We start from the raw sequence: 16837 nt of genomic DNA on the forward strand, positions 1-16837 counted from the left end.
CCTGCTCCCCAAAAAGAAGTCAGCTGAAGATTTCCTTGTGAAGTTGTCTGGTAAAGTCCTACTAATTTTTAGAAATAGAAAAAATAGGTGACATCTTTTTTTTTTTTTCTTTAACTCTTCTCACTCAAGAATCTCTTTCCAGGGAGAGACTTAAGGTAAATAGTGTTGTTTCAAATTAAAATGTCTGAAAATTTTGAGTAACAACACTCCAGAGATTTATAGTGGAAGCAGGCACATTTTCTCTGCAGTGCTTTGTCATCAGCATCAGCCCTTTCACTTAGGATATATGGAATATCCCCACATAAGATTTTCAAATACCAGCTCCTTTAACTTTCTGCCATCTCCAGAGTTTTGAGCCAATGTTATTTTCACAGAATGGTTATAAGTGAATCATCAAAAAACCTAAAAGCCATAGAAACCGGTCCCAAATTCCTGTAAGATTTTTGTAAGTTTCAGTAGTAAACTTGCTCATGTTATTCACTGTGTCTGTGGAAAACCAATTTCCTAGCTAATTTTTTTTTTGCCTCCAAATGTGTCTCAGATACTTATTACATAAATATAGCTTTGTTTGTAGACAGCATGTGCTGCTAAGCAAAAACATTGAACTGTTTCAGCTAGTGAAAAGGAACAAGTCTTAATTTACATGAAAATACCCAAAGGAAGTTAGGAGCTGGTCAAGCTTGTAGTTACAACCTTCCTTATTTTGACATCCAGGCACTGTTTCCTGATGTGGGTTTTGAAGTCCTCTTTTAGTACATTACCACCATGAACAACCTGCTTTAAGTTAACTTCTAGGCTGGAGTGTAGTGAGTGAAAATAGAAAATGAACAAAAGAAATGTTGTTGGGTGTTTTGGTTTTGTTTAGTTTTTTTTTTTTTTTTTTTTTTTTTTGGCCAGGTGCTTCCAAAATAACGTGTTTCCCTAAAGGCTAGAAATAAAATACATCTTATTAAATCACATCATAAATGACCCATGTAGCACAGTTTATTTTACATTACCTGGTAAGGAGGCACTGAGCCAAATAAATCAAAGTGAACAAGGCAATTATTGTTCCTCCTTTTATATCACCTAAAATATGCTAGTAATGAACAAATGTGATTAAATGAGAATACTACATTAGTAATAGGCTTTTCATTTATTGTTTTTTAGAGAAATCATGTTCACTGTGGATATGGAAGCCCTTTCACCTGTATTATCAAGCTGACATTTTGTATATTTGAAAAGGATAATGTTGTACTTGTAAAACAAGAACAAGCATAAAATGTAGGTGGCTTTCTTTAGAGAGATTTTATGAGCTGGATTTGTTTTGGATTTTTTTTCTATGAAAAATAATATGTTCGAGAAGGGGTCAAGACATCTCTTCACTGCTTGCATTAAAAATTCTATGATTTTCTGGAGACTAAAGGCCACTGTAGAGTCTTTCATGTGCCAGCTAGTTTTATTAAAATAAATGGAATTACTAAATGGAGGTTATGTGGGGAATCAGTTTCTTAACTGACCTGTGTACTTTGCCCATTACTTTTCAGAAGGATTAAGATTTCACGGAGTAGTAAATTAGATTTAATCATTAGCTTAAGTAAATGAAATAGCAATAAAGCCAAGTGTAGAAAAATGGACTAAATTATGATTAAAAATACAAACCAAGGAGGAATATATCTTTATGACCAAGATCAGCAGAACACTTGGCGGGTCTGAAACATGATTAGGTTTTTAAGGGTGCACATGAAAGGTTGTTAAAAGGCAATATTCCAGCCTCGTCCTTGCTGGCTCAGACCAAGGGTTCTCCCAGTGCTGTCTCTGACGTCAGGCAGCAGCAGACACAAGAATACAGGAAATAGGAAACAACAGAATTATGGAGAGGTACTAAATGCAGCATTACAAATAGGTGCTCTCCTAGGACACCTCCCCTTTCTTCTGCTTCACAGCCAAGAGTTCATATTGTCTGTGGATCCTTTCACACTGACGTGCCTGTGCTCTTTGGATTTGTCTGATCCTTTCCAAACTCCTTCTAACATTTTGCAGCAATGTGTTCTGCAGTGGGATTATGCAATCTGCAAAAGGATTATTTCTTTCTGTTTGTTTTGGGTGCCCCCAACCTATTATTAGAAATGCTGTTTGATTCTTGCTTAGCAGGGGGTTGCTGGCAGTACCAGAGCTGGTATTTTTGGTTAGATACTGAATTCAGATTCTGAGCTTTTGAGTCATCCAGAGTTTGGGACAGAAGGACAGAGGCTGTTCTACCCCAACACTGCTGTTCCTCAGATGGACCCCAAAGCCATGGACTAAATGAACTCAGTGAGCATTTGTGGACATTTCTGGATATTTCAAGGACATTTTACAGAAGTGGTCCATAGACTAAGGGAACAACATCTCTGTGCCATATCAAAGAATGGAAAGAGGGGTGGTGGTAAATGAGGGTGTATTGGAGAGTGTGTGGCCTGGGCATGAAAGAAGAGGTGGGGAATGGACTAGCTTTGGCTTGGCTTAAGGTGAATTTTGTTCATAGTAGCTGAAGTGGGGCTGTGATTTGGATTTGTGGTGGAAAGAGTGTTGACAACACAGGGATGTTTTTCTTCTTGCTGAGCTTGCACAAAGACATTCCTCCTCCTCCCTCCACCCCACCAGGGCACAGACTGGGAGTGCACAAGGAGTTGGGAGAGGGCACAGCCAGAGCAGGTGACCCAAGGGACATCCAAGACCTTACAGCATCATGCTCTGCATGTAGAGCTGTGGGGACAAGGAGGAACAGGACAAGGGGGACATTTGGAGTGCTGGTGTTTGCTGGTGTTTGTTATCCAAAGTCACGTGTCAGAGCCCTGCTGTCCTGGGATAGCTGAACACCTGCTTGCCTGTGGGAAGTGAGGAATGGATTCCTTGTTTTGCTTTGCTGTGTGCATGGCTCTTCCTTTACATGTTAAATTGTCATTATCTCAGCCCACGGGTTTTATCACTTTTGCCCTTCCAATTCTCTCCCTGATCCCACCAGGGCAGGGTGGGCAAGAGGCTGCCTTTGCAGGGGGTGACTTTCTGGCTGGTGTTAAACTATGTCACACATAAATCATGACAGCTTTTGGGGGTGCCAGTGCCCCTCTTGGGAACCTGTGTCCTGTTTGTGGCTAGCTCTGGCTCTGAGCTGGCATTAAAAGGTAGGGTTTGGTAGGCTAAGATACCTTTCTGATCCTGTGGGTCCTTGCCTTTGGCAGGAGGTGTGAGCCATGGTGAAGAAGAAGAGACAATCCTTGTGAGAGGTTCCACAGGGGTTTATTCCACCCAGAGGGGGAACCCACAAAAGTGAATTCCCCTCTCTGACCCTGCCTTCAGTATGGGGCTGGGGAAAGGGGAAGGGGACAGCCTGGAACCAATCCAGAATTGGGGGGTGTGACCCAGAACACAAAGGACAATCAATAGAACCAATCAATCAAATAGAGGGAGGGGGAGAACCAGGATCCTGCCAATCCCTTGATGGCCTTCCTGGAATTTTCCAACTTCAGGGCAAGGCTGTAAATTGATGGACAGGACCCATCACTCAGGAGAAACCAAAAAAGGGTTTAACATGGGGTACATAGGACAAAGCATTGTAAAACAAAGAACAGAAGCATGCAGAAACTTGGGAAAACCCAAAATGCTCCACAACAACAGCTGATCATGAGAATGGGTGATCCACGCCCTCACAGTGATGCCATATTATACCTCAGGAGTGAATTCTGCTTGATGCCCTTACATAACATATATTTGGTGGTAGAAAGGATCAGATCAACTCAAACTCTGAAAATAGGCAGTGGGAAAGCCTAGTAACAATCCAGTGTAAAGCCTGGTTATTGAGACAGACAAAATTCAATCTCATTTTCTCACAGGAGTCCTTTAGGAATGACCTGGATGCACAGGCCTACTTGTCCTTGCTCAGGGGAGCAGCAATCAACCTCTGCAGAGAGGGCCATAATCCCCATTTTCCATTACTGGCAGGCATGAAACAAACTGACACTTCACAAAGTGTTCAGTAATCCCATTGGGATTAAAAAACTACAGTAACATAATCCTCACTTTGCCTTGTGACTCTCTTGTGTACAAAAATGAAAGGAAAGGAAGGACAGTCCATATCTTTTCTCCTCCTTTGTTTAAGGCCTTACATAATTTACACATACAAAGCACCCCAAATTCACCTTTGCCTAAAGCACAAAACTTCCAAGAGTATTTTCTCACCCCAAATTACCTCCATGGATTATAAATAAATTCCACTGGAGCCAGCTCTCAGAGTTGGCTCAGGAGTCAAATACTTGGGAGAAGAACAGAGGGAAGAGAGTTGGGCCAGCTCCCACCAGCTGTCCAGTGATGTGATCAACGCATTTGTGCATCTGTGCTAGCTCTGACCTGCCAGCCAGCCTGGGAAATACATGGCTTGTTTGGATCTCCCACATAATGGTATCTTTCAGGATTAGATCAGTTTAAAGAGGAACAGAACCAACTCATCAGTACCAGTAATTAACACTTTGTCAGGGTTTTTAGGGCCAAATGACACTGAATGCACTGCACTCTTAGGTTACAACAGCCATCGAGCGAAAAATTGACTGTGCTTCAAGGCAACGTGTTGAAGGAGTCATGATCCTCTATACCACACTGTGTTCATATTCACCCCAAATTATCTCCCTCTCACTGACATGAGCAAATCTTTTGAGCACAGGCCAGCAGGAGAATAATGGAGGTCATTGAGAGTGGTTCCAAGAGATCAGTTTTCAGCTAAATAGGTCTGTGCAAAATGAGACATCCCTGGGCTGCCCCAACAGCCTTTTGGTGCAGCCAGCAGGGAGAACAAGCAGCACTTGCCGTGAGTTATTTGTGAAGGGATTCAGGGCTGTATCCAGAAGCCTGATGCAGGAAGCCAAAGCAGAGTCAGAGGGGCGTCCAGCCCTTTTTGGCAGACAGGCACCACCCGTGTGCTGATGATGGCTCCACTCTGCAGCTGAGCCATGTGTGCATTTTGTTTATTGCCACTGAAGATGGCAGAGGAGCGATGCTGCCTTTGTGTCTTGTTTGTTGTCTTAAGTGGGTGGATTTCAAGGCTATCCTTCTGGCTTGCTCTACATTATTGTAGTGGGATGGGGCTGGGGGCTGTGAGTGCTGCTTTGGTAAAAATGATTTCATATCGCAGTTGGTTGTAATTGAGAGGGTGAGAGTTCATCCAAAAGCAATATTAAACAGATTGGGCTAAATATGATGTGCTATCTTAATCAAATACGTCGTTTGAAGGGTAACCAAACACGGCCACAGCTTTACTGTCGTTACATGGTCATTTACTGGGAGCCAATAAATTACACCCGGCTTGTTAAAACTGGAGTGACCTTTTCAAGGCTGAGTAGAGCACTAAGTGTATTAAATGAGCTGTGTTTCCTTATCTGGCATGACAGATGTTTGATTTTGTTGACATTTTCAGGAATGCACAAACAATTACGACTTCAATTGTTTATTCATCAGAGAATGCAAAGCTACCTGATGGTGCTTATATACTGGAGGGTATTGCTCAATAAATCTTGCTGGGGTTGTTGGTGCCACCTAAGTTTATCAGTATTTAAAAAGACCTAAGCAATGTTTTTTTTTTCTTTGTGGAAAGGTCATTCCTTTCTGATGGGTGACGTTTTCGGCACCAGCAGTATCTCATGGAAGTGTGAGACATTTAAGAAATTACTTCCAGGCATTACAGAGAAATCAAGCATTGGCACAAAGCTGCATGAAAAGGCATCTAATTTTGGTACTCCTGAATTTTACAAGACTTACCAAAACAAGGAGCATCCTGCTCCCTTGGGGTGCTCTCTGAATGGATGGGGAGTAGCTGATGGATGTCTGACTGGGAATTCTTTCCCTTTACTTGGTTGCAGTCCAGAATTTCTAATTTTTTGGCAAATGTTTGAGCAAACATTTCAATTTTCTTCCACTTATAATATCTATTATAGCAACAGAGCACTGTGAAAACACTGCCTGTTGAGAAAATGAGGTAAGGGAATGATTACAGTCTTTTGGACATTTGTGTGAGAACACTTGAACTGAGCAAATAAATGAAGACTTACACAATATTTATTCAGACACTGCAGCACTATATAAATAATAATTCTGTGCAAAGACTGAAGTTTTAGGAATTAGGTTTTATGGCTAAGAAGTACAGAACAAAGGGAAGTGTAATGGCAAAGTTTTAGAAATAGTTTTAATTTCCTCATTCTGTGATTCATTCCCAGGTAACAAATATTATTTTCCAGTAGAGCAGAGAGGAATGCCAAGCATTTACATAATTATTAATTTTTACCTGTAGACTATCATACATATACATAAAAAAGTGGATATAAACCAATAACTAAGAAAAGATGCATCACATAAAGCTAAATAAAATGGTGAGACAAAAAGTTGACTTTTTTTCCCCCCAGTTTTATTTTTCTTACCATATCTATGTAAGTTTTACAGTTCATTTGAAATTCAAACGAATTTCTTAATTGGATAGACTTTGACTATATCCAACAACTATTTTATAGCTTGTCTGTCAAAACAAACCCCACAGAACCTTTTGCTAGGACTTCTCAATTTCTTTAAAAAATATATCTGTATTCTAAGTAATGCAAATACATTTTCAAGGTCCGTAAAGACTCAATAAGGAAAACCTGAACTCGTGTTGTAAATGTCTGTTTTGTATCACATCAGCAGTGCCATCCTTCCTGCCTTAAAACCACATTTGTTTTACGACATTTACAGTACCATAGAGCTTTGTCTCTCTTCGGGGTTTTGAATGCCTTCTAAACTTACAATATTTTTATGATAAAAAGAAACTGACTGTGAGAGAAGAACATGCAGAAGATTATGAAGGAGAGGGAAGGAGAGGTGATCTATGGTGGCTTTACAGGGATGTTGCTTTAATCCACATGGTTTGAGCTGCTCTGGTGAGGGCATGCTCTCAGTACACCCGCCAAGCTATTCCACTTCTCACAGATTGTTTATGGCATTGGAGGGATGGCTGTGGAATTTTACTAGGAGAGGAGCCTAAGTTAGTGTTCTAGTGAATAAAAAATCCCAAAAACATACATAAATACAATTGTATTTAAACATGCTTTTGAGCAAGTGCTGGAAGTCCAGTCTTCTCTGATGTGAAATTAGATTGACTATCAATTTTATTGGACTACTGCAAGGAAAAGTTATAGCCCCCAACACCCACAAAAACATGGGGGTCTGAGCCCTGTCCTTGTACTTAGTTGTGTCCTGGTGCTGATGCTTGGCTTTCTGGGCTTTGCTCTTCCCGTTTTTGAGTTGCCTAAATAGCAGCAAAAATAACTTGAATAAACTGAAAATATGACCTATCTAAAGTCTTACTTGCTTAGGTTTTGCTGACCTACTTAGGATTAGAGTAGCTGGCAAATTGTTTTACATAGTTTGATTCCAGAGGTAAATTCCAATTGAACCACTGCAGTTTTGCTTTAACTTCAAAGCAGTCTCAAACAGAGAATTAAATAAAATTTAGGTAACTTTGAAGTCACACCTCCAGCTACTTCAGGTTATACTGCAGGTAGGCTGTCAGTTGCCCACATGCTGCTTCTGGATTATGTAGAGGGCAGAGGAACTTCAGCTGTGCCTAACAGTATAAATTATGCAGGTATTTCCAGAATATACCCTTATTTGTGCTGCCACTCCAGAATATGAAGATAAAGGACCTTAGGGGTTGCCAGCTCTCCCCCTGACCCCTCCAAAAAAACCCCATCCCTTCCACACCCTGGTTTCGTAAAGCCAGCACTAAAATATTCCCAAATGAGCCATCAAGAGGCACTTAGAGCTCCTGGCAGTGGGTTGAGACAACAGTGAGTTAACAAGAGAGCCCCTGCTGTTTGGCTGAAAACAATTCTCTGCATTATTGGAATCAGAGGACAACACCACGTCTGGAAGAAACAAACAGGAAAGAGAAGTGACGGAATGGTCTTGGAGCACAGAGATGTGCACATTTCCAGAAAAGTTTCCAATTAGCTGCTCCCCAATCTGCTCTGGGCTGTCAGAAAACAAGGTCTTGGAGAAATGTGTCTTCTTTAGGGAGGCATATCTTCATTTTTCAATTACCTGGATGGCTCATGGAGGCTAGCAAAAAGGATTTCTTACTCATATTAATGACCTGTATATTTATGTTTGTGTTTTTTCCCCTGACAACCCATTCTGCCAGTTTCAGGCAATAGCTTTGGTTCACTAGCAAAGCCCCATTTAACTCCAGTATCTGTGCTGATTGATTAGCTTGGTGGCTAGCAGTTTTTTCCTCCCTTGAGGAAGAGATCTTCTTGTCTTCACAAAACTACATTTAGTCCAGAATTATGGAGCTGTGGAGTTTTTTTTTTTTTTCTTTCTTTGCTAAACTTAGTCTAAAGAACTCTCAAGAGTTATGAATTTTAATGGTGCAACCAAAATTTTACAAAAAAGAAACAAAACCTCAGACTACACTCTTCCCTCTCATCTTCATCCTTCCATCACTCATCATAATTTTCATGTATATTTATACACATTTTCATATACATGATTTTTTAATTTTTTTTTTTAATTTTTTTTTTAACCAGCAAGGTTCATTTCCACATTTTGTAGCTGGCTGTGGCTTAGTCAGGTTCTCAGCAACACTATTTATACAGTGACATTTTTCAAAGAGCTGCACGCACTACATAGCTAATGGAAAAAGGTGGTGCAACCACAGAAAAGGACTTAATGTTATTCATGGAATACCAAAGGAGAAAATGGAAGAGTGGATCACATTAATTCCAGCAAATACTATTATTTTAAACTCATTTAAATTCAAGTCAAACTAACATTTATCTTCCCTGCGCAAGCAGAGCAAACAGGAGCTGAGCAGGCACTCACTGTTTGCAGAAGGGGCTACCTCTGAAAAACCCATGGAGAGGGCAGGGGGCAGAGCCCACATTTATGTTTTAATTGAAATAATGATTAATTCCACCACAGAGGGTCTCACAGTCTCTGTCTTTTCATCTTGACCTGCCATAAGCCACTCTGTGCTACCCCAAAGTGTTTTTCCAGTAACATATATCCTAAATTTGCACCTTTTTCAATGGACATCTTTTTGTGATAATTAAAGATGTAATTATGATACTTTTACCAATAAATTACTGTGTTATTGTGCTCCTCTGATACACATTCCAACTTCCAATTAAGCAACCCAGAGACTGTTTTGCCCTACTATTTCTAACCTAATGTGTATTTTCACACATTAAAATAATGATTACATGAAGGTTCTCATAGTTGTTTGATGTACTCCACTGAGGCAGGAACAGGCAGGAATATTTTAATAGCACTGGATATTGTATCCCAGCTCTGATATCCCCTATTGGTTTATTGTTTGACCTTTATATAACTTAATTTTCTTGACTGTGAAATTGAGAACAACTACTTTCTTTTCAATGGAAGCAGCATTTTTTTTCTTTCCTTCCCTTCTTTGTACTTAACAATTCTATTTAAAACAAACAAACAAACAAACAAACAAACAAACCAACCAACCATTGATGTTACTGCACTGAAAATTCAACCAAAGTAATGAATTGCAATGTATAGATGATCTTTACCTCTAAAGGATAAAAATAATTTGAATGTGCTAGCCCATGCAATGCCAAGTTCTACTTTCATATTTTCAATGTCCAGCCCTATTTGTTTATAAATCTCTAAATTGTTTCATGTTCAGACAGAAATAAATACCTCAGACTAGAAAGAAACAAGAGTAGCTGATAAATTATATTAGAAAATATTTTGGATTCCCCCCCTACTATTTAATTAGCAGTAAAAAGATCTTGAAGCAATTTTCATATGTAACTCACACTCTTAATTACTGTCCAGGGCAACACCTCTGTAAAGCGGTCACAATTTAAAAGAATTCCAGGTTTCTGTTGTATTTATATCAATTATGCAAGGTTTGCCCACAACAATTCAGAAGTGGGGTTCATCCGAACCAGCTTATCTCCAACATGGATAATACCAGATACTTCAAAGCGCAACTGAACAAGAATCAAAATTTCTGTTCTTTGGGGAGAAAACAAAAAAAGTAAATTCCCATTGCTTTCTGAAGAGTGGATATGAAAAGGATACGTTGTCAAATTTATTGCTGAACAGAAAGTCTACAATAATTTGATTTGAAAAATAATGTATTAATTTTCACCAAATCAAAAGACCCCCTTCAATGTAACTAAACCCGAGCCCTTCCAGACTTGTCCCTCTGGAACAAGGAGTGGTCTAGAGTATGAAAGAAAGATCCATAAACTGAAAGCATCCAAAATATTAAAGCATAAGGACATCTAATTCACATCTGCTCAGATTTAATTCAGAAACTTGAACACTATACCTAACATAATTAAAATACTAAGCTGTGAAGCTCTCTGGAAGCTAAAGAGAGGTTTTGAGTTTGTGCCAAAATAGAAGACATAAAGGTGAAAGTTGTAACAGGAAAATTGGAAAAAAACCCAGAGATCATTAATGATTTTCTTTAAAATTGGCATCTAGCAAGCAAAAAAATACAATCATTCACACAGATGTGTTATTTCCCAGAGGTCCTTTAACCACTGCCTTGTTTCCTTTATACAATTTTAATGACAGAAGAGCACCACTTACATATTGCTTTTTGCCTATTTTCAATTGATTTATCTTCTACCAAGTCAAGGTGCCCTAAAGGGAACCCAAAAGGCTATTTTAAAATAAATATTTCACTGGGTATCCAGACTATTATATAGCTGAGTGTGATGGAACATTCAGTTATGTTTTGGCACAACTTAATTCTGCAGCTTGTGGGCTTTAATGAATCTGATTTATCCATCTTAATACCATGAAATATCAGTTTGTTCACATATATTTATAGTGACACTTCTGTCTCTAGAATCACTCAGGGCTGAGTACTTTCATGCTGGTATCTGTGGTGGCAATGTGTTTACAGCCGTCATTCCAGAATGAGAAAATTAGGTGAGAAAAAAATCTGAGTTTCTCTGGCGCACCTCTTCAGCAGTCAGTAATGAAACAATAGACTAGGAGGACTTAAAAAAACAGACCATAGAATGGGTAAACTACAAAAGATTAATACCATGGTAAAGTTGGGAACTAAGTGAAAAAATGGCCAGTTAAATGAATAAACAAACAAATAAATATATTTGACAAAATGTTGGCTGAATGCAGTGATCTCATAAGAGCAAAGAAAAAAACGCAATCTGGAGTTGTGCCTCTGAAATTAAAACATAGTCAAACACCTGGTATTAATGGCAGTAGCCACATCTCTTTCAATGACAATCTGTATTTTCCACCCAGGCAATCAAAATAATCAATTTCAGATTTTGCTTTATTGAGCAGTGATGAAATTACAGATAATCTAGAAGTAAAAAATGCCTTTGGGTAGAATGCAGGCTGACCCATTTTGCTTCAGCAGAAAGACCAGCACAGATCTATTAATGTATTTCTGTTGCAGAAGTGAAAACTTCAGAAATCCTAAGGGAACCAATTACTTAAGTCAGGCAGGGAACTTACAGACTTGGTAATTGATGGGGCTTGAAAACTACTGAAAACTGCCCCAGCAACTCATGCAGGGGAACAACCTAGTTCTAAAGGGACTAATTACAGCCTCAACAGCACACAGGAGTAACAGTTTGCCATGAATGGAGAACACAAGTACTCATTTTCTAACTCACAGCGTGCAGGTGTTTCATCAAAAATACAAACTAACAACTGCCTTTACTCAAGGAACCTTGAATTAACTGACCACATTAACAAAGGCTACAAAATTGTACCACATTTCCTTTGTAAATCAAAGATTGTCTAGTAATAGCACACCACAAACACGGGTTTATCGAACAGTTTAAGACTAACATGATGCATCTAGTCAGCCCTCAAATGAAGCAGGGCTGATGTTTCATTTTTGCATGACTTGTACTGGCACACAAAACCTGTGATTATACAGGGGGATATAGCACAGCGGAGGTTCAGCTCCTCCACCCTCTCACACACAGCCATGGAAATTATGCAAAGCAGCAGCAGATGAAAGATTACAGGTACGGTGCTCCACATCAGTGATTTATTTATCCAAGTTGGTGGCAGGGTTGGAAAGAGGGTAATGATTTAGAAGCTTTTATAACTAGCAGCCCCCAGGACCTTTCTGCTCCTGAATGACCATGATCCATCAGTTTAAGAACACTGAAGAGATGATTACAGTTTTAGAACATATCACAAGAGGAGAAAGTATCTAACATTACATCCAAAAATAATTGCTTTAGGTTTAACCACCTGTGCTCAAAAGTATTTTTGAGAACCACAAGGGAAGGGGGTGGCATTCAGAAAGGAGACCTTGTTTTCAGCACAGTAAAGGAACTGGTTTGCCCATCCCACACGGTGAACCTTCAGAGGTGATGTGTACTCTTTCCAAGCACATAAGGGACTTTGGAGTAAGGGGGAACAGTCATCAGCACTTTAGTCTCACCCCTGAAGAGAAATGTAGGACCCAGAAGCTATTCTGTTACAAGCAGCATGTGACCACTCCCACATACTTCTGCTGAGGGAGTTTGATGAGAAACTGGCATCCATACAGATTAGAATGGCAGGAATACAAAATTTCATGGAACTGTTTGCAGATTCTGATGCTTCAAGCCACACTAAATGCATTGTGCTGCAGCAGGAGGGCGTTTGAGTGGGGAGGGGGAAAAGCAAACCAGAAAAGTTCACAAGAAGAAAGCACTAACAGAAAACCATCAGTTCCTTTCAAACACCTCTAAATATGAAAGCATCAGTTTTGGTAACTACAGAATATTACCAATATCTTTTTTTCTGGTCCGAATTGTGCCACTGTCACCCCCTGAGCCTAAAGCCTCATGAAACCTTTAGGAAAGTGCCCAAGTCCCTGCTCAGAGCTGATGCTACAGAGACCTGGGAACAGCAGCTCTTCAGAACTGCTGAGCATGAAAGAAAAGCTACAGAAAATCCTCTGAAAACTGAAGTTAAAAATTCTGCAGCATGGATTATGGTGACAGGATACCCCCCTGCTATAAACTGTCCCAGGTCATTATTCTCAGCAGTAAAAAAAGTTTAATCCAATCCCTGTTTTGAAATGTGATTTTTCCCTACCCTGTTTTTACACATGATGACAATTAAGTGTTTAATTTAATGGAAATACACTGCAACTTGAGGGGGCCCTAAGTACACACCAGCAGTCAAAAGCACTTCAGGAGTTTCACAAAACACACAGCCCAATGACTTGGGGTTTAATATTTTATTTAGTGACATCCAGCACAGGTTGCAGCTATCATATCCCCATTGAACGATGCTGTGTAGAAGACTTCAACTCTGCAAGAAAAAGAAATCAAAGAAATTTAAGAGCCCAGTAGTAAACATATATTTTAATTAGAATTTTTGATTTATTTGAAGACTTTGCATCATCCACTGTCTGGTTTTGCATCGGAAGCCTCAACTTGCATGAAACCACACAGTTCTAAACTTCAATACAAGTCTGCTGATCTTGGTTTCCTCCTCAATCGAGGGTAGAATAAACATCAAACTGGCAAAGTAATTACATAATTTTTTTTCAATTATGAGATTCCAATGAGGACTGTTACTTCCTTTCAAGAACTATCTGTGCCACTGAAGCTTCTGAAAAATGTTTAGTTTCTCAGATTACAGACAATAAAAGGTATTTCCAAAGTGGGATCACCACTTAAGACAAACTGAAGTGGGCTTTCAACTGGAAGTGGCATGGTTGCACAGTCTGAGTCATGTCTGAGGCTTGCTTTGTTAGGATCATCCAATTAATTAATTAACCTAATTGGTTAAGATCAACCAATTAATTTCTGTTAATGACCTTATCTTAACTGGACAGTAACCCGTGAATGATGCAGAAAGTGAGATCGTTTTGACACAGGTTCAAGAACACGTATTTTTCCCTGAGCTTTAACTGGCACATCAGAAAGCGTTTACAGCATCACAGTTTCTCATCCAGCTTTTCACATCACACGTGCCAGTGACTCCCACAGGCCACACCAGGCGCAGCTCCTTATCTGCTCAGGGGAGGAAGCAACGGGCAGGCAGAGAGGAGTGGCCTCTGGGGAGGCAAAGGTCACACGCCACCGGGTGCAGCAGCTCTGTGACACAAACCTCCACCTGCCCACTGTTTCAGTTATTATTATGTAACTGCAGACCACAATACTTCAGCCCCCAGACTGCAAAAGGCTGAGAATTATAAAGGTTTCTGACGAGGTCAGGCTCATTAAATTCCACTGTGCTGTGAAATCCAACCAAAGCAGTTACCTAGCTACAGCAGCTACAGCTTGAGCTCTTCATTTCTTCAGGAGCTGGTGTCTGACTATGAAGAAAGGGGCACCAAATCCACTCCCAAAGAACACACACATCATTGCCAGCAGCCGCCACTTGTTGTCCACAGAGAATGGGAGGTTCTAAAGAAAAAAAAAAAAAAAAAAGAGAAAAAGAGAGTTTTACCTTTGCAATCAAAGCATTAATTTCTTTCTTATCAATGTATAAGTGCTAAGAATCTCAGAACAAAACAAATATGCAGTTTCAAAGCATTTCCAATGTATCTCAAGGAAAGAAACATAGCATTTAGGATAATAAGTAACCATCCAGTATCTGAAAGGTACCAACAGGGAAGGTGAACTCTTCATGAAGATTTACAGCCTCAGGACAAGAGGAAACAGATCCTAACTGAAAGAGGAGAGACTTCAGCTGGATTCTAGAAAGACATTCTTTGGTGTGAGGGTGGGCAGGCCCTGGCACAGGGTGCCCAGAGAAGCTGTGGCTGCCCCTGGATCCCTGGCAGTGCCCAAGGCCAGGCTCGACGGGGCCTGGAGCAGCCTGGAATGGTGGGAAGTGTCCCGGCCCATGGCAAGGGGTGGAATAAAATGATCTTTAAGGTCTCTTCCAACCCAAACACTCCATGATTACAGCCTGCATGTGACCTCTGGCGGTCACTTCGCCCCCTCTTTGCCTTTCCCTCCAGCCCAAGGAGGGGCCAGTTTGCTGCAGGTCTCATGCTATCAAATATAAAACCTCCTCAGGATACACATCCACGGCCACCCGAGTGTTCTGGTATTTCATTATCTACACTGTGAAGAATTTCCTCGTCTCGGTTACACAGGTTAACCAAGCTTTTAGACCGAAGGCTTGAGAAGACACGCCAGGTACATCAGAAAGCGTTTACAGTATCATTGTTACCCCTCATACCGCAATGCTCATCATCTGTACCACCGCAGGGAAGGGCGCTGGGCTCCGCCACCACACGATCGGCGCTGCTGTGGCCGTACCGCCACCCCAAAGCCCCCCACACACATCGCCAGCTTGGGCACAAGGCAGCCAACAACCCCCTCCCCACCATCCCCCTCCCCGCGACCTTCAGCGGGCCAGCACGCTACTGCCCACCTTCCCGGGTCCCTCTTCATAGTGGCTGCGGCGGATGGCGGAGGTGGCGAAGCGGCGGACACCGGCGGACAACATGATAGAGAGCAGAGACAGCGGCCACTCGTCCGCCCTGCGCGACCTTCCCGAGGGTGGCACGGCTGACGGGAACCGGAACCGGAACCGCTGAGGAGGAAAGGAGCGCTGGGGGCATGACGGGAGTTGTAGTTCCCTGCGGTTCACATGGTGCCAAACGGCGGCCCGCGGTTGGTCGAGCCCCGCGCGCGCTGCCCGGGGGGCGCGGGAGTTCCTCTCCGCGTGGCCGCCATTTTGTGTTGGCTGAGGGGCGGCGGGAAATGGAGGGAGCGGGGCTGCGGCGTCGGGGGGTCCAGCGCTTAATTAACTAATCCCGCGAGCTGCACTGGAGCACTTTTAATGTGGGTCCCGCTAAACAGACGAAAAATACAGAACCAGAATGATTCATGGTGGAAAGGACCTTAAAGCTCCCCGCCCCCCGTGGGCAGGGCCGCCCTCCGCCTTCCCGGGCTGCTCCAGGCCCTGCCCCGCCTGGCCTTGGGCACTGCCCGGGATCCAGGAACCGTCGTTCCTGCTCTGGGCACCTTCTGCCAGGGCCTTCCCACCCCAACAAGGAAAAATGTCTTCTCAATATCCCATTTAACCCTGCTCTCTCCTAGTCTGCGTCCATTTCCCCTTGTCCTGTCACTCCAAGCTCTTATTTTTTTAAAAGGGTTTCTCTCTATCATGATAGATAGTGGTAATTAGTGATTTATTTTTAAATTTATTTATAATTTTTATAAATTTATGAATTTATAAAATTTTTATTTATAAAATTATAATTTATTTATAAATTTATATATATACTTTTAATTTATTTATACGGTGTCACTATCTTTAGTGGCTATATTGTGGCCTGTTTTAAAACTTTAAAGAAACTTTGGCAATGTGAAGGGAGAGAAAGACCCCCAGCGCCTGTCACCTTTGTCAAAGGAATAGCAAAGTTATTTCCAGTATTGGTGGTCTCGACCTGTTTTCTTACATGGATTATTTTAAAGACAAACTTCTTATTTTACTTTCAGGAAAAGAAATTTGATGCTGCCATCTCAGTGTTGCAAGGAAACATTTATTTTTATTAGCCTTTCTGCATATTTTTGTGCTGTCAAAGGATAGAAACCCAGGATTTTTATGCTCACCAAAGTAATACTTCAATAAAAGCAGGTTAAAACGACTTTAAGAAGTGAGGCTTAATTACATTAGTCAGTGGTCCTTGACCATTAACAGGTGATACGGAATCCTAGGACAACTTTTGTCATTACTTGTGGATCTAGTTGTGATTTCTTCAGCAAGTTGTTTTTCAGATTTTTTTTTCTTTGTTTAGACAGACTTCTGTTGTTATTTTTCAGAGACTGCAATGCTTTTCCCCCCCTTCATTTGCTAATTCTGA

The 16837-nt window shown here is 41.1% G+C and overlaps 1 protein-coding gene across 1 annotated transcript; it reads right to left on the reverse strand.

Annotated features, from left to right (window-relative positions):
* Positions 1 to 13224: 13224 nt before the first annotated feature.
* On the reverse strand, positions 13225 to 15561 carry COX7C (cytochrome c oxidase subunit 7C). The gene is made up of 3 exons (XM_083883426.1): positions 15400 to 15561; positions 14275 to 14420; positions 13225 to 13317 (listed from the first exon to the last, which is right to left on the reverse strand). Exons 1-2 carry the CDS (start codon positions 15472 to 15474, stop codon positions 14304 to 14306), a joined length of 192 nt encoding a protein of 63 aa, XP_083739552.1. The 5' UTR covers positions 15475 to 15561; the 3' UTR covers positions 13225 to 13317; positions 14275 to 14303.
* Between the last annotated feature and the right edge of the window lie 1276 nt (positions 15562 to 16837).

This window comes from Zosterops lateralis (assembly GCF_965231275.1).
Source record: "Zosterops lateralis genome assembly, chromosome: Z".
NCBI classification, from domain to species: Eukaryota; Metazoa; Chordata; class Aves; order Passeriformes; family Zosteropidae; genus Zosterops; species Zosterops lateralis.